The sequence below is a fragment of the Leptopilina heterotoma genome, unplaced genomic scaffold (genome assembly GCF_015476425.1).
Source record: "Leptopilina heterotoma isolate Lh14 unplaced genomic scaffold, ASM1547642v1 Lhet_97, whole genome shotgun sequence".
In the NCBI taxonomy this organism is placed as follows: Eukaryota; Metazoa; Arthropoda; class Insecta; order Hymenoptera; family Figitidae; genus Leptopilina; species Leptopilina heterotoma.
The window spans coordinates 279,845-298,933 of NW_025111203.1; the positions used below are offsets into that span (position 1 = coordinate 279,845).

The 19,089-nt window shown below is 27.4% G+C and overlaps 1 protein-coding gene across 2 annotated transcripts in view; it reads left to right on the plus strand.

Moving 5' to 3' along the window:
• The window catches only part of LOC122512288 (lachesin-like), a 37,744-nt gene extending 22,754 nt beyond the window's left edge, over positions 1 to 14,990 (plus strand). For both annotated transcript variants that reach the window (XM_043628037.1, XM_043628038.1), the window contains exons 3-11: positions 3,733 to 3,827; positions 6,599 to 6,705; positions 11,047 to 11,232; positions 11,866 to 11,949; positions 12,057 to 12,177; positions 12,357 to 12,494; positions 12,626 to 12,745; positions 13,024 to 13,194; positions 13,477 to 14,990. In XM_043628037.1, coding sequence (XP_043483972.1) covers positions 3,758 to 3,827; positions 6,599 to 6,705; positions 11,047 to 11,232; positions 11,866 to 11,949; positions 12,057 to 12,177; positions 12,357 to 12,494; positions 12,626 to 12,745; positions 13,024 to 13,194; positions 13,477 to 13,793 — 1,314 coding nt within the window. In that variant the 5' untranslated portion in view covers positions 3,733 to 3,757 and the 3' untranslated portion in view covers positions 13,794 to 14,990. The remainder of the gene's footprint in view (positions 1 to 3,732; positions 3,828 to 6,598; positions 6,706 to 11,046; positions 11,233 to 11,865; positions 11,950 to 12,056; positions 12,178 to 12,356; positions 12,495 to 12,625; positions 12,746 to 13,023; positions 13,195 to 13,476) is intronic.
• Positions 14,991 to 19,089: the final 4,099 nt, after the last annotated feature.

Here is a 19,089-nt window from a genome sequence, read left to right on the forward strand (position 1 = left end):
ACTTAAGTAACTTCTACTATTTTTTTCTACATTAAACAGGAAAAAAATGTTTTTATTTTAATTTTTTTATTGATAGACTACATGATTACAAAAATTTTAAGCCCTTGTGGACCTCGATTGGATTAAAAATTACAATTCTACATTAAATTTAGTGAACGACACTACTTTCTTCATTTTTAGTATCCCATAAACATTTGCAGCAAAAATTCAAGTAATAAAATTTATTTAAGCCCTAAAGTGACTGAAATCACTAATCAAGGGTTTCAGATGTCGTAGATTTTGAATCCAATGTTAGTTTTTCAAATTTTAAAATGGCGGTTTCGTTCACTAAATTTAGTGTAGAATTGTCATTTTTAATCCAATCGAGGTCCACAAGGGCTTAAAATTTTTGTAATTTTATAATCTATCAATAAAAAAATTAAAATAAAAAAATTTTTTCCTGTTTAATGTAGAAAAAAATAGTAGAAGTTACTTAAGTGTCAAAAAATCATCAAAATTGGCATGAAATTTGATCTTTAATCGACTGTAACTTTCTAAATTTTCATTGAATTTTATTCTGTGACCTATGGATCGAAAGGTAATTTAATAACCTTTCCAATGATACCTTATTTATTATATTTTAATAAGCTAATTTTCATACAGGTAAGATTAAGTGACGTTTAACCTCGAAAATGCAAAATTTGAAGCTACAGAAAAACTGCACGAGGGAAAAAAATTAAAACTATGATTTTCTTACTAAAAAAACACCTACTATTTGAAAAAAAATGTTTTATTCGATTGACAAAAAAAAGTTATTAATTTTTAAACCTGTGTTATGATTCGGAAAATTTAAAAAAAAATTAAAATTTAATTTTCAATTATAAAAAACTATTATTGTTATGTTACTCGGAAAAATAATAAATTATTGTTACCTTGAGAGCACCATTTTCATCAGAACTTAAAAGGTCTAAGCTTGAACGAAGCAAGTGAATGACTGTGGATAAAGACATTTTTTAATTATCTACATCAATTTGATTATTTATTAACAATATTTATTGTGGGATATACTTATATTTTTTACACATTTAACAATGCTACAAGTTAGTTCTGTAACCGTTTACCATTCGAACCACAGTAAAATTTAGAAGTAAAGTACAGTAGGCTTCATGACATGTTACAGATGCGTTCTGTAATTTAAGCAGATCTATTTTGAAAAATAGTAGTACTGCTCTGTAGCTGTAACCAAAGTGGTCTAATGGTCTATAAAATGGCCGTTTCGTTCAAACAGTACAGAAAAGTCTTATAACCGCTACAGATAAAATTTTCTCCATGCATTAAGTAATACTTGTTCAAAATGTTCATTCACTTTTTTGTTTTTGACACTAATAATTTTAAATCAAAAGCTTATTTTTAGTTCGGATGTGTTCAAAAATTTATATTTTTCACAATACATTTTTAGAATTATCAGCTATTATTCAAATCTTCTATATTAATTTATCCCGGTAAGAAGCGAGGAATAGTAAAAGATTAAATTGTCCAGAAATATTCTATTAAACGAGGATTTTTTAATCTTTCTGAATAGGCGAATTTCCAAAAAAAACCAATTCCTTTGTGAACAGCAAAATATCAGAAAAATTAATTCTTCTCTATTGCTCGTGTCAATGAGATGATAAAAAAAAATTAAGAGTTTCTATTTTTTTGGATGCGCAAAATTTGTCTGCTTCTCAATGTTCAAAAAAAAAAATACAGAATCCTATCCTTTTGAATGGACAAAGTAAATCTTGTAAAAGCGAATTGAAAAAAATAAGAAATAGCTATTCTTTTCAATCGACTTTAAGCGATTCTACGTAGTCAATTCAAACGAATAGAAATTGTTTATTCTTTTCAATTGACTGCTTCGAATTTTAGAAATGCATTAAAAGGAATAGAACTTTTGACAAACAATTTGAAAAAGCCTAATCTTTCCAATTATTTGTAGGAGCTCCTCTAGTTATTGTCTTAAAATAAAACGCAGTGACAGCTATTTTTCGCGTCGTGTGAATTTCATTGTGATTTCAGTGCTAAATTATTAAAAATTAAAATGAAATATTAAAACTAGTGAAAATATGGTTAAAAACGCACAGTGCTTACGATAAAATAAAAAATTCTTTTATTGAAATAAATGAAAGAAATTTTCAAGTGTTCAATGTTTAACGTCAACTTTTTAAAACCCAACCTTTTTTTCAAGTGAAATATTGAGTGATAGTAAAGCAATTCAGTGGATTATTTTGGAAATTCGACCATTCAAAAGAAATGAACTTCTGAATTATTTTCAATTCCTCGCTTCTTACCGGGGTGAGTTAAAAATACGCGGTATCGTTTATAACTGTGTTTTTAACATCACCAACATGAATACTTTATTTTAAAAACCGATAATTGATTCGTCTTTGTATAATTCTATTGGTGCACTGAAAAAAATACATGAGACATTTTTAACTACATCCCCTTAGTAGAGTAAAAAGTAATAAAACGAACTACTTTTTTAGTTAGTCTGGCTACTTTTGATACTTATTTTAACTGTTTTATGTACTTAAAAATTATTAATTAAATTAATGTAATTTTACAGTTAACTTTGTAACTGCAGGTATGTTATAGAAATGACTACAGAAAGTAGTAGATTCTACTACTTAAAGTAGTTCGATAGACTAATTTTGTAGTAGTTTTTACTTCTTCTAGGAGTTGAATTATTTTCCATGTAATTTATGTTATAGATTTTTATAGAAGATTATCAACTGTGAAAAGTTGTAAATGCAACTACTTTAAGTAGTAAAATTAACTACAGTTATCAGTTGAACTGTGTCTGGAATGCCTTTAAGTATTAAGCAACTCATCGAAGCGGGCGAGCGTGGTTAGGTGGTTGGGTTATCGGTTTACGAATGTTAGGGTCGAGCGTTCAACTCCCGACGCTTAGAGATTTTTCTCCGTTAGGTATATAGACATTAAGTAAATAAGGTATAGGTAAACAAAAGTGGGTAGGGGGAAATATAAAAAAATACAACTCGATAATATTTATAATAAATTATAAATAATTTTATTTTACCATTTTCAGTAGTTACTTTATTACTGAGTTATCTTAGTAACTTTAACTACATATCAGCAGTTAATTTTACTGCAAAACTGTCATTGGTTCCTATTTAACTAAGAAAAGTAGTTAATGCAACTGTATTATCACTTCATTCAACTACATATCTGATAATTAATGTAAGTTCAAAATTATCTTTGGGGACTTATTGAACTAAGGAACGTAGTTAAAAAGTAGTCAAATCTACTAAGAATTTTTTTCAGTGTGGGATGTAGCGAATTTTGAGCGCGTGGTAAGAACAGCATAACAACTTTTTGCAAATAAAAGCACAAACCATTAAGCTGATATGTTTTTCCTTTAAAATGCATAGGTGTCGGACTACTGTGATATCTGCACGTAAGGGCGATATATTAACCGTTTACTTAAACAACTAAATTAAACCCCTTTAACACCTGTGGAACATATATGTGGTCCCACTTACAAAAACCACTAAACTTGTTTTTAAATATTAGGTAGATAATATTTTTTAATCGGGTTTGACTTGATTTCTTCAGAAAGAAGTACATATTTTTGACTATTGTCTTTTTGAACCATGCTATTGTCCTATACACTATAAATTTTTGTATAATATTAATTTAATTAACATAATTTTCATAGTGATATTATTAAATCTGTGTATTTTTCTTTTCCAGGTGGATTCATGAAAATTATGCTAAGATGATAGTACGAGAAAAAACGTTAATTGTGGTGTTACTTGCACTTTTGATTTACACTGAAGATAATTTAGGTATGGGACTATGCTTTATGTTATGTAAACTGTTCAGATTTCAATATTTAGTTTCTTCATAAAAATGTCGTTGATTCACACAAATGACATTTCGTAAAGATGCCAATTCGAAAAAATGATATTTCGGAACAATAGCGATTCGTAAAAATGACAATTCGTAAAAATGATATTTCGCAAAAATGACTTTTCTCAAAAGTGCGTCAATTCGTAAGAATGGCGATTCGTAAAAGTGAAATTTCGTAAAAATAACAGTTTGTATAAATGCAATTCGTTAAAATGACAGTTTGGTCAAATGACATTTGGGGAATAATCATGCGCCTTGAAAATTTTTATAATTTACACAAAAGTTTCAGGAATCGACAAATTTTGCAAAATAAATTTTTTTTTTGCAATTTTTTAAACTTTTGCATATTTTTTAAAAATAACAGAAAAAATTTAAAACTATAGCATAGGTGTCATAATTCAAGTCTCGTCTTTAATTTAAGATCAAAAAATTAAAAAATCTTATTATTATAAACCTATAGCATATAGGTTCATAAATATATCTTGTGAATCGAATATGATTTTTTAAACTTTTTTCGTATTAAATTAAATATAAGACTTGAATGATGACACCTATACAAGTTTTAAATTTTTTCTGCAATTTCTAAAAACTATGTCAAATTTGTCGATTGTTGAAACCTTTGTGTGAATTAGTAAAATTTTCAGTTATATATCATTTATCGTAGAATTTTATAAGCTTTTGAATGGTCTATTTGTTAATTTTCTGACATTTGTGAATCTTTAAAAACGGCTGACACTGTCTTAATGTTCAACTTTTCAGCCTTCCAAAAACCTCCTATTAATTGTTTTTATACTTTTTTGGACAAAAATACAGTAATTAAAAAAATAATTTTTTTGAAATTTTTAGAAAACCGCTTATTTTTTTAAACTATAACTTCTAGAAATAGAAAAATATCGAAAGTCAGACAAAGCTATTATATTTTTGAAAAAATTTCTGATCACTAAGAAAAAAACTTTTTTGTCCTACCTGCACGGAAAGTATGTCATTTCGGGCACTTAAGGCGGGCGCAAAGTAACACATTACACCCGGGAGTGGGGGAAGCGGGCGGAAAAGTATTTTGCGCCCGCTTGTATGACGTCAGCGGGCGGTAAAGTATTTTCCGCCCGCTTCCCCTACCTCCAAGCGGGCGGAAAAGTATTTTGCGCCCGCTTGTTAATTATTCGATTTTCTTCATTAAAATGCGACATTTTTGACTTTCTTTTTATGTTGGCTATAGAACTGCAAACATTTTCAACTTGTTTTATTTTGTCTATAAAAATTTGCAACTTTTTTTTATTTTCTCTAAAAAAATTATGAGACATTTGGTTTTGTTCTCATTTCGTTTATCAAAATTGTCAATTTTAAAAGTTCTTGTTTCAGTTTTGTTCAATTATTAATTACTAAGTTCTAAAAAAATACTATGTTTCCAGAATACATTGTTTTTTATTTCTATTTTAAAACTTCTATCATTATAAACTTCATTCGATATAATGTTTATATAGAGCTTAATTTTTAACTTATATGAGCGTTTAATCGGGCGTGCCCTCAATGTCATACTTTCCATGCAGTTAGTACAAAAAATTATGTTCGCATCATGGGCGCAAAGGTGATTACGACTTTGGCGAAATCACCTATTTTGCGCCCTTGTTACGAAAATAACTATTCCAATTAATTTATTTTGATCCCAAAATATAGTTCGTAAATGTTGCTGGGTTATATGGTAACTCAGAGTATACAAAACGTTTTACTTTTATTGGGTATACACTGAGGGTTAATTGTCTCATCTGATACTGAAAGGCTTGCACAACTGTTGCCTGTGTTCCGAAATTGGTAGTGTTAAGTGATAAAGATAAAAGTTCATCTGGTAACCCTAGATCATTTCCACACATAACGGATCCCCAGCAGCACTACCAGTAAATCTTTAGTCCAGCAGTCATGAATGTGAAATTTAATCGCAGTCTTGAGCTGCTTGCGTAGTCTATCTCTACCATTTCGTTAGCGGACTGTGATGTAGTTTTGTCTAGTCTGACAGTTACCTTTGCGATCTTATACCATGCCTCTTGACGGAAGCGAAGTCACGGTATCGTCAGTGTGATTTTTTTCGGTTGCCATTTTTTTGTAAAAGTAAAATTTATTTCTTAAGAAAGCCGAGTTATGCTCAGACACTAATGCAATCTGTACTATTTCCAGTTCTAATTTTCTAGAAAGCATATCTGACTTTCTGCTTCACTGCTCAATTTTTGCTCCTATAAGAAAAAGATTTTTAAAAATTTATGTATTAAAAATGATTTCTGCGATGTGTGTTCACAGTTTGAAACACTGAAATTGTATAAAAACAATGATGTATGAGTGTAACATGTAACTTAAACTGCAAAAGCTCAAAATAATACTTTTATTCAGTCGAATATAACAAGATCTAATAAATCATTAAATCATAAAAAAGTTATTGTCAGTCTTCGATTTTCTCACTTAACCAGCTAAATTCTGTTTTCTGGCCCCTTTGCGACGTGAGAGTAAATTGTATTTTAATGTTTTGCATGCAAATAAAAATTAACAGTTTATTAAGAATTTGGTAACACTATAGAGTGCAAAAAAGTTCTGTATGCATCATTTTAAAAGTCATTTGTATCAGACTACACAATAAATTTATTTACATTTATTAATTTGAATAATTCATAAGAAACTTTTGAATGTTAAACTAATTAAGCTAACAATGTTTTTGTTTTAGGTAGAGCATTTCAACCGGAATTTATCACTCCTATTACTAACGTAACGGTAGCAATTGGAAGAGATGCAGTTTTTACTTGTTTAGTGGAACATTTAGGAGGTTACAGGGCAAGTGCTTTATTTTTTATAACTATAAAAAAAAATTATGAAATTGATGATCATGGGTACTATTTTTTTTTCTCTTTAATCCAGATAAATAAATTATACTATTAGCTTTTTATAAATCTCTTTGTAGCGTCACATTTAATTTTTCAAGAAAAGTTGTACTTTATAGTTCATGTAATGTTCTACATAAAATTAATTGAGGAAAATTTTCTAATTCATGTTGACTAATCCAAAATTGCGATATGGATTATCAGAACATCTTTTATATTTCTCATCCAAAAAATAGTTACCGGAATTTCAGAAATTCTAACCCACTTATTAATTGATGGAAGATATATTCTTAGAACCAACTTAGTAACGGTCCTGCACTGAATTTTTAATACGAATTTTGAAACCTATGAATTATTGCGTAGTAGATGCATCTTGCTTGTCGTCAAAAGTGTTTTGTTCTTCCTGTAACACGTGCTTATAATCGGGTGCAAATTACAAAAGTGCAAATAAAAGTAAATCTGATATAATCTTTTCCTACATTTTTGTTCTGTAATTTTTAAGCATTATAATATATTCAAGTTTTGAAATTTTTAAAAGTAAATGTTCGTTATATGATATAAAGCAACCGATGAGAATCGATTTTCATGGAAATCACATTAATGTACAATTTGTCTTAAAACTTTATTTAATTATAATTCTTACCCTCATCTTTTATTTCACTTGCTGATAAAAAATTAACTTCAAATGCATCTAGTTTGTCTTAAATAATATTTAAAATTGAATACCTTTTTATACCTAACTTAAAATTTTGTGCTTTTCAATTATTTTCCAAACCTTTGTCAACGATTATCCGGCGATATTAAAGGGAATTAAAAATTTTGTATTTATGGTCACTTATTAGGAATTCAAAATTCAGGGAAAAAAAGAAATTAAAAGGAATTGAGAATTTTGAATACTTTCTGATGCAAGCCTCCTTACCGGGAGGCATCTGCAATTATTTATAGTATCCGCAATTAGTGAAAAAGGCAATAAAATTGCCCATCAATGGCAATTGTCGGTATTTGATGAAAACATCCGACAAGATAGAGAACCAAGAAGTTTTTTGTATTAACTATAGACCATCGCAGATATATCTATCATTTTTTGGAGAGAATACGTAACTCTAGTCGTTTTTGTGTTCTAAAGGTCAAAATCCATTACCAAGAACCGTTGAGGACTACCGTTAGCGTCCGGAATTTTAGAGCAGATAATTGTATAGATTGTATGATTTGAATATCGACCAAATTTTTTACTGGCTTCCTCAACTATTTTTTATACATTCGTAGTAAACGATATTGTTTGCTCATTAGAATTAGATCAAATGCTCTTTTAAAGTAATATTCTAGAAAACTCGTCACGGGAAAATTAAAGGGATAAAGAAATTCTTCAATAAGTTTTATAATGTTCTGTTTTTCATAGGACTATAATTTCTTAATTCTTATCAACATTATAAAAAAAAAACGAAAGAGTAAATGGTTGGAGAAGCAATTTGTATCTTAATGTCCTCGTAACCTATGTTATAGGCCATAACGTAGCATTTTCTGTCTTCGTTGGAAACTGCTGCGTTGCCCAAAAATATATATTTCCTCAGTAATCGATTAAAGTTAAATACCCTTCTATTGTTTCGACATTTACAGCTTCGACAGAAAATACATGATAAGTTTCATGCACTGAGAGTTAAGACGGAAAGAACTGGTTTTTTTGTTCATTATCTGCTGAGAATATATTATTGTGAATTTTCAATAGGTATACACAAGTCATTTAGGGTTATATGATTCTAGTAAAAAATACGCGTAATGTATTATATATATGCGTAATATATAATATTCTATATATTTTCTAAACATTAGAATTTTTAAACTGAATTAAATATAAAATTCTTTAAGCTTCTTATTAAATATATTTTGAATCTCACATCACGTAGATCCATGCTACAAATACAAGATTTCATGAAAAAAATATCTTACGTGATTAACGATTCTTAGCACGAATAGTGTTTAGTGGAGACGGCAGCAGTGCGTCATGTAAAAATATTACGATGTTTCTCTCTGTAGTTGCTTTTCTATAAATGATTAATAATTATTCGAAGGCAAAAGTAATTCACTTCCAATTATTCACCTTCACAGAAGTCAATTTGGGATTTAATTGACATGACGTTTTAATTTAATTAAAATAAAGAGAAAACATAAGAAACGACTAATTAAATTTAATATACTCTGATGTTTTTAACAAAACTTGAGGAGTTGAAACATTTAACTCAAAGTCGAGATTTACATATAAATGTAAATCTGAATAGGTCGTGCCTCAGAAATCTGATAATAGCGATAAGAAGGGAATATAAAGTGGTACAAGAGGAAAACTAAAACAGAAAAATTTCCTCTTACTCTAAATTATAGATATAAGTTAGGTGAAAAAAGTATAAAATGAAGCAAAAATCATTTTTCATAATGACTGACTTGTAGCTTTTCCTACTTTATATTATTATTAACGTCTTCACGGCACTGCCGTACTTATCAGGAAATGTAAAAATTATAGAAGTTGTTAAATTGCTAAGATGATAACATTAAAGTATTTGTAGGATTTTAAGCGCCTTGGCTATGGTGTTGTGGATTGAAGATCAAAGGCCAGTAATAAATTTCCCTGTATTTAAAAAAAGGTCTAAAAAATATTAAAACGTATAATTAAACAAAATATTTTTAAGGAAATATTGTAGGATAAACTTGATAATGAAGTATTTAGGATTTACATTAAACGAATGGACATCTATTAAAAAACGCCAGCACATAAATCTCAATATCCACTATCGAGACAACATTCTGAAATCTGTGATACTGCTGTGTTCATGGATTTATGTCGGCTATAAAATATGTGTGTGTGTTTTAAGAAATAAACTCCAAGAATTTGACATTTTACTAGGCGATATTGTGTCAATTCCAAATATACAAAACAACTGTCAACAGACAACCAAAATACTGCTAAGAGAAAAACATTATGATTCTTAGTCGTAAATCATCATTTTTACGTCTCATGTGTTCATGTCTGTCATCGAAGTTAATAATAATACTAATTTTTATATAATTAAAAAAGAAAATCCCTTGAGGAAATCTAAAATCTAATCGCTGAATCCATGGCATGACCGGTAGTCAAAGTTAGAGTCGTGCTATGGAAAGAGAGCCCAGGTGGAAGTTGCAAATTGTTCGGCTTCTAGCTACATTCTAATCAAAAACATCACAATATTTTCTTTAGGGGTTATCTGGGTCATATATGAACACTTGTGCATAAGGGTCAATAATTCAATTCCCCTCTTCGGATTAGAAGCACTTAGTTTATTATTTTTAAGACAGTTATTTAATTTTTAATTTCTAGAAATAGAATATCGAATTGCATTCTAAAAGTTTTTTACAACATTTTTTCATTAAACCTATAAATTAATAATCTGAAAAGCATTATTTATCGCGCATCTTGAGGAAATGTTTGTAGATTTCTATCTGTAATTTCTTTACTTATGATTAATTTTCTAATGTGAAATAAAAATTAAGTTGACTTAGAAAATTATGAAAGTGTTCTACAACTCAGTTTCTTCTCTAATTTAGCTATATTGCAAATATTCAGAACTAGAGCAATCGAACTTTATATGAATATCTGAAAATAATACAAGATGCCATAAACTTACACGTTCCTAGCGATAACTCAATTGAATGTAGCTGATAAAGGTCCGAGTACAGAAAGTATATCTGTGGATCTATATTACAAGATACAGGTATGGTAGTAGCACGATCGAAGAATGTGCTTTGTTGTCGTTTATAAAATAAGGGGCATTCTATTTCACAGAATTCTATCTTCTTCAAAGAAAATTTCAAAATGGATTTTTAGGCAAATTTTATTCAGTAAAAATGAAATTTTCCATGAGCTAATGTGCTATTTCATAAACGTTTTGCAATATTAAATTCTACTGTTTATACTACAATTTTAAACAGAATTTAAGATAAGTAGAAAATTCCAAAAAAAAAAAAAAAATTTGGATCATTTCTCCAAAAAATATTAAAAGTAGTTTTTACTTGATGCGCGCATTGAAATGACGCTAAGTTTAGTTTTTATTCTATATAATTATAATTATAATAATTATAACCTTCTATTGATCGAATTTACTTCACATTGAAATTGCAACAGAATTTATTTTTAAATAGTTTATCGTTTTCTTATTTTTCATTTTTTTTTCATTTTCTTATCATTTTCATTATTTTTAATTTAATTTTTTTATTATTGTTTTTCTACTTCTTATTGTTAAACAAAAGGATGGCACTTTTGTTATAGGTAGGATGGGTGAAAGCAGATACAAAAGCCATTCAAGCAATTCACGATCATGTAATAACTCATAATCCACGAGTGTATGTGTCACGTGGCGATCATTCGACATGGAGCTTGCATATAAAAGGTGTCCAATTAGAAGATGCAGGCGTGTATATGTGCCAAATAAATACTGATCCAATGAAAAGCCAGGTATTTAATGTACAATTAAATCGTGAATTAAGTTTAAGAAAATTTTCAAGATGTACAATAAAATAAATTAGACACAGAGAAATAATTAATAATCATTGTATTCGATTAAACATTTATAATTATTGAAAACTCAAAAGGCCATTTGAAGTAAGAATATAAAATTTTATCCTAATCACCAAATGAGTCAAAATGTCATAATTTACAAAAATTTCTTAGTGTCTATAGACACTAAAAATGATCATTACGTAAAAACAGTTGAAACTTAAAAATCAAACATATAATTTTAATATTCCTTCTGATTTTAAAATTTTTTACGCGATGATTCCTTAAGTTCACTAATATCCTTTTTAATCAAGAAGAAAACTACACCCAACTTTTCGTGCAACTTTTCAAATTGCACTCTCGGAATAGACTTTGTTAAAACATCAGCAACATGTTCATCGCTTATACTCAATTTTCTACTCCCCATTTTAAACTCTTTAGCTAACAATTTTTTTAATTTATTTTAATTTTAATGTAACATTTTTATACAAAAGGGTATAGATTTTATGTTCTTACTTGCCTAGAACTTATTTGTATTAAAATAATTTAGATGAACATATAGTAAGTAATTTAAACTGAAGTTTTTCGTAGACAGGTGTCTTAACTGTACTTGTACCTCCGGATTTTTTGTCAGGAGAAACATCAAGTGATGTCATGGTCAGAGAAGGCGGACAAGTAAGAAAACAAATAATTACAAATTTTTTTGAATTCTTTTTACGATCTTAGCTGTAAGATAAATAAAGGTTCAAAAACAGAATGCTATAAAATATTTTAAATTGTAGGTAACATTAACTTGTCACGCGAAAGGAGTTCCAAAACCCACAGTCAGTTGGCGTCGAGAAGATGGAAAGGACATAGTGTTACGTCAAGTACATTTGGGAAAAGCCATTCAAAAACCAAATAGTAAGTGGAATGTTAATTTTTTGTTATTTCAGATCGACAATAAAAAAGAGAATTTATTTCATACCTAATTGTCGGGTGTTATTGAGTATCAGGGATAATATAAAATTCAGACAGTACGACAATTATTGGTTAACTGGGTATTTCTATCCTAATTTAAACTAATCCGTATTTTGGGTCAGAAATTGTTGTTTCAGAATATAAAGGAGAAGAGTTAAAATTAATAAACGTTCTTCGACATGAAATGGGTGCCTACTTCTGTATTGCTAGTAATGGAGTTCCTCCTGCTGTCAGCAAACGTATCATCGTTAATATACATTGTAAATAATTTAATTTATTCGGTACATGTGAAGCATCTTTAGAAATTTCACTAATCGTTTACTTATACTTATAAAGCTGTTTGATTACTCATATAACAAACTAAGTATTCTAAAATTTATTTATTTTGCAGTTCCTCCAATAATTCATGTGCCTAATCAACTAGTTGGAGCTCCCCTAGGGACTGATGTAGATTTGGAATGTTTTGTCGAAGCATCACCAAAGGCGATAAATTATTGGGTCGAAGATAAGGGTGAGAAAGGTTTAATAATCATTCTAAAATCATTGAATTCATGGCAAAAATAATATTAAAATAGTAAACTAAAAAGTAGTTTCACAATTATTTTATTTAATCCTAGAATCGACAACTGGGGTACTTCCTCAACCTTAATATTTTATTTACTAAATTTGTTTTACAAATGTGACAAATTCTTCTTAACCTTCATTACCATTTCTAATAACATGACAATTGGTGTTTTGTTTATTACTTAGATAATTAATAATAAAAAAGGTTTTGAATTGCTCTTTAAGGTTCAATGATTATTTCCAACATGAGACACGATGTTCAAACAACAATTAAATCACCGTTTGAAGTCCGGATGAAATTAACCATCCGAAATATACAAAGGCAAGATTTGGGCTCTTATCGTTGTGCAGCAAAGAATTCTTTGGGAGAGATGGAAAGCAATATTCGTTTATATGGTGAGTTTGAATTAAACGCTTATTATTCGTTGACATTTCCTCTTATAGATTTCACAAGAAATATACATGTTAACATATAAGAAATCCAACTACACAAAATAGAACTGAAATTATAAATTAGCACATACAATAATAATAACTTTCAGTTCAGCATACTTTCGCGAAATGAGATTCTAAAAGTATCCCTGTATAAAAACTGTAATCCTCATTTTAAATATTAACAATTTAATATTAACAATTTTTTAAAATAACATTTAATAAAAACAACTGCTAATTTTACAGAAATTTCGGGACCCTCGAAAACACAGACTGTACTTCTACCAGCTCTTTCTGATGAGAAACAAGATGAAGATGATGTTAGTGTTATTATTGTTGGTGCGAATAATATAGAAAAAAAAGAAAATAAACCAGTAGACAATACAGTTCATGGACATATAGGATACACAACAGCTTCCACAATACCATCTACCGCTAAGATAAATAAAAAACATCACTCTAATCCTAAAATTTCATTATCGAGGGGCATCAAAATACATTCCAATAATAATATTTTTAAGATGCTATTAATTGTGCTTGCAAATCTCAAATGGCAACAGTGAGAAATCAAAGCATTTAATGCTCTTTATACATTATATATTATAAACGGCTTGATGATCCATTAATATGGGTTCTGTTATATACACATCAAATAAAATATACCTCAAAAAAAAGCAAGAAAGATGAAAAAGGAGTCTATGTAAGATTTTTATCAATAAAATGTTAAGGGTTGTAAAATTTCTTTTACAAAATCTATATAAACAGTATCAAAGAAGATAAAGAAATTATGTTCTATTTAATATTATATAAAATATATGTATAATAAGATAACATGTGTTTTCTTTTATTTCAGACAATATAGTTATATAAAGAAATAATTTATATAAATGTTAAAGGAAATCTGAAAATGCTATATTATTTTTAAAACCTAGATTGATCTAGTTTGCTTTTTAATTTAATGTTACAAAAAAAATTTACATTCTGAAAAGGTTAATCTTATTTATGAATTTCAATGACAATAGGAGTAATATGGGGCAACATAATTAGTTTTACATTCAAATATGTACATGTATTTAAATACATATATATCTAAGGATAAAAAACTGTTAATATTTTTTATTAATGTTACAATATTTTCTCACAATAATTACGTTTGACTTCGAATTTAACTGAATAATTTTAGTGTATTTGTAAAATATTAAGTAATTCTATGAGCTAGTACGAGAGTATAATCCCAATCAGAAATCGGCTACTGGCGCAGTACTGGTACCTATAGTATTAGCGCCAGAGAAGGCTTAACTTTCGAATGATAACATTTTGCCAGTACTGATCCAGTATTAAAATTACTTTTATTGAAATAAGTTTGTAAAAAATATTTTTATCTCATTCTTTCATAATTTTTTAAAAAGTAATTTTTATAATTATTAATTTTTTATTATTATTGTTATTAATTATTCAAAATTACATTTCACTTTATATTATTAACATTGAAAATATAACACTTTGAATTAAGATTGAAAAATCTCGCACACATGGGGGATCGAACCCTAGACCTTGAGGGACACGAACCGAATACGCGGATCGCACAGCTACGTAAGCGATGTGGTACTGTAATTTCTGATTGGGATATGATAAAAAGATGTCTTAAGTTATTGTAAGAATTTTGAATTGTAAATACAAAACAAAAATTCTCTTTGTACCTGGTTCTTGATTTTATTTTTAGTTTTTATTTCTAAAATGATGTAAATAAAACAGTTAACTGCAAATAATAAAAAAAAAATGAGACAAAAAGAACTTTTTAATTTCTATTCCTAAATCTTTAAAAACCAACAGAAACTTAACAATGAATTAAATATCTTCTAATAACAATTTTTCTTCCCAGCTGAAAAAGTTCTATAGAATTTCACTAGAATCATATTCTATACGAATTCTTCTCCAAAATTCAATTATTTTCAAAAATTTTTTAAAAATTCTTTGCAAAATTTCAATTATTTTCAAAAATTTTCCTTAATTTAATGATTTTTATTATCGATTATTTTCACAAAATAATAAAAATTTCAATGAAATTCAATTCTTTACAAATTTTTTTTTATAAATTTCTTCGCAATATAATTCAATTATTTTTTTAAATAATAACATTTTTATAGGGATTAAATTATTTTTCTAAATAATAAAATTTTTTACAGGGGTTCAATTATTTTTATAAATAGGATAATAAAACTTGTCGCAGAATTTCAATTATTTTTAATAAAATTTTAATCAAATTCCTCGCAAAATGTAAATATTCATAAAAATTTTATTGAAATTCGTCAAATGAATTCAATTATTTTAAAATTTGTTGACAAAATTCTTTATGAGAATTTAATTTTAAGAAACATTCAAATATACAATAAATTATTTTTTGTATTTAAATTATTTGAATTCTAGAAGAATTTTATAATAAAAATTGATTTAAAAATTAATTTCATTTAATAACAAATGAATTTGAAAATTCTCACAATACTGTTTCAAAAATAAATAAAAATATAATGGATTTATAGCAAAATTTTAGTTAGGGGCCGTCTATAAAGAATTTTATCAAAATTTTGGAAAATAATTGATTTCATTCAAAGAATTTTAATAAAACTTTTGAAAATAATTATTATATATTATATTCTTTGGGAAATTTTATTCAAATAGTAGATATTGAAAATATTTGAATTTCAAGGAAGAATAAATTTCATTATTTGTAAAAATAATTGAATTATTGCAAAAGATTTTCCAAAAACTTTTGAAATTTATTGATTTTGTTTTGAAGAATTTTAAAAAAAAATTTGAAAATAATTACATTTTTCAAGGAATTTATTAAAAATTTTATTATAAATTATCGAAATCCTCTGATGATTTTTATTATTTCTAAAAATAATTAAATTCTTCCAACGAATTTTATTGTATTTTTTGAAATAATTGAATTCCTGTGAAAATTTTTATTATTTTTAAAAGTAATTAAATTTTTGCGAATAGGATTTTTAAAAAAAATTTGTAAATAATTGAATTTTTTTGAACAGTTTTATGAAAATTTAAAAGCCTATAATTCAATTATTTCGAATAATCTAATTGAAATTATATAAAAAATAATTAAATTCTTGCGATAAATTTTATTATTTATAAGAAAATAGTTTATTTCTTATAAACAAATTTATAAACATTTTAGAAAATAATAAATAACTTTCAAAGAATTTTCCTCGAAAATTGTATTTCAAATATTTGAATTCCTGTTGAAAATTTTATTATTCATGATATCAATTCAATATTTTTAAGAAGGATTTTATTAATTTTCTTTATAAATAATTGAATTTTTGAAAATAATTGAATTGTTTTAAAGAATTTTATAAAATAATTTTTATTTGTCTCTAAGAAGAATTTCATTAAAATTGTTGAAAATAATTTTTATTTCAACTATTAGCGGATTTGAAGTAGTGCAAATTTAAAAAAAAGTACCTTTTAGTTTCACAAAAAAATAGTATCCAAATAGTAGCTACTTTTAAAAAAAAGTATAGTAAATAGTAGATCTATTTCTTTATGTTTTAATAGTTAAGAAAAAATTTAATTTATATATCGCTTATAGAGAAATTTGAAATATTATTAATTTCAATATTTAATATACAGTCGAACCTGGCTAAGTGAAACCTGGATAAGTGAAAAACCTCTATTAGTAAAAACCTCTATAAGTGAGAATCTGTAAGTGACCGATATTTTTTCTTTGCTAGACCTAGCTATTAGTGAATGAAGCGCTCCTTGAACCTCTATAAGTGATTATTTTTCTTAAGTAGATCTCTATAAGTGACAGAAGCATGTCTTCAACCTCTGTAAGTGAAAATCTTTTCCTCATAATTATAAATATTTTACTGGGCAATAGAAGTAAGTAAACAGTAATTCAAATTTTAATAGAAGTTCACTTAATTAATAATTGTGTAAATCGACAAATCACTTTTTCATAAAAATTTTACAAATAAATTAATGAATTTAGTAAATTTGGTATTATCATTTGTAGATTGAATTAATTGAACCTCTATGAGTGAAAAAGGGCACGCTTAAACCTCTGTAAGTGCGAGAACCTCTTTAAAGTGACTGAGGCCGCTCTTCAACCTCTATAAGTGAAAACCTCTATTAGTGAAAAACCTCTATAAGTAACAAAAAATTCACGGTCCCTTGAAATGTCACTTATCCAGGTTCGACTGTATATATTATTTTATTGAAATTTCGCATCAATTATTAAAATCTTTTAGAAACAAAATTTCTTTTTAAAAAATTTAATTGAAATGACACTGTTTTATTAAAGACGGAATATTCTTCGAAAGAAAAACGTTAATTAACAGCCACTCAAACTCGATATGCAGGACTCCCTCTGCAGATAACCGTTTCAACCGCAATAGAATGATTCACCTTACTAAAGGAGAGTAAATGAGCATCCTGTCTGAGTAAGAATCCAATGACATCTCCTATACAGTAGGTTGTGTTTTCGGTGTTGTTGTTATCTCACTGTGTTTCTTGGTAATTGTCCTTGTAGTTGAGAAGCTTAGTAGCTTGTTATCTGTCGCCTCTCTTTTATAATAATAATGCGGCACAAAATATTACTTAATATTCGATTTTTTACAGATAAATCGTATTTGCAAAATAAAAATATATTTTAAATAATTTAACTAAATATTACATATATGATAAATTACATTGGAATTTGCTTCTTCGGCATTAGTATCAGCAGTTCAGAATAGAATCACGCTCTACACTAACTTCTTAAAAGATTTCCTTAGGGGTTTGCAATGCCATTCATAGAGTAATTTTACTGCTTCTTTTCAGTCTAATCAAACTCTCTCAATATCATTCGAAAAAAAGAAGAATAGAACACTGAAGAAACGGGTAAAACGAAAAATTAATCAAGTAATTAGACAAAGTGATAAAAAAAAACTGCGTTTTCAATTAAACACCACCAACTTTTGTAAAATTATCTAAAATCATTACAAATAGCATCAAAACATTTGCTGAAAGATGATTTAACATCTTCTTTTTTATAAAACCAAACTTGCAAAAGATATTTCGCTATAAAGAGAGAAATGTAAAAAGACAGGGTCTGAGGCATAATGGCTTACGTGCAGGTTCACATGAAGGTAAACAAAGTGCAGCGCGCAAGACTTTACGAGCAGGGCAATACGTGTTCCATTTCGTCGTTAATGTGACATGTAGAACGTGTGTTTCTATAAAAGTAAAAGGTCCATTCTTCACACCTTCAAATGTGCCATCAGAAAAGGTAAGAACTATACATTTACTTATTTCGAAAATATTCTCAGACTTTTGGAATATATATGTTTAAAAATTTTTAAAAAATGATTCAACTGTGAGTTAGACCATCTTAAGGTTACGTTTTCCATTAAAGAAATTAAATTATTAATTTTTAATAATTTATTATTATTAACTTTTCTTAAAAAAAAACTGTACCCTAATTGATAAAAGAACCCTAAATGGGTTCTTTTATTTTTTATAAAATTTTTTGGAAAAACTGTGTTCTAATCGATAAAAGAACCCTAAAATGGGTTCTTTTATCGATTAGGGTATACAGTTTTCCCAAAAAATTTTTTTTTATCCCATTGGTTTAAAAGTTTTTACTTAGTTTTACTATATTTTAAATTATTTCTTCTCCAACTGCATCAACATTAGAATATCAAATAATTTAACATATAGCCGCGAGTTGAGGATATCCAAGCGACTTTGAGCGCAACTTTACATTTTTGAAGCATACGGGAATAAACGACAAGCTTATATAACAATAAAGATTAGAATCGCATCATCCGTAAGACATTATAATTATAGCAATTTAAATTC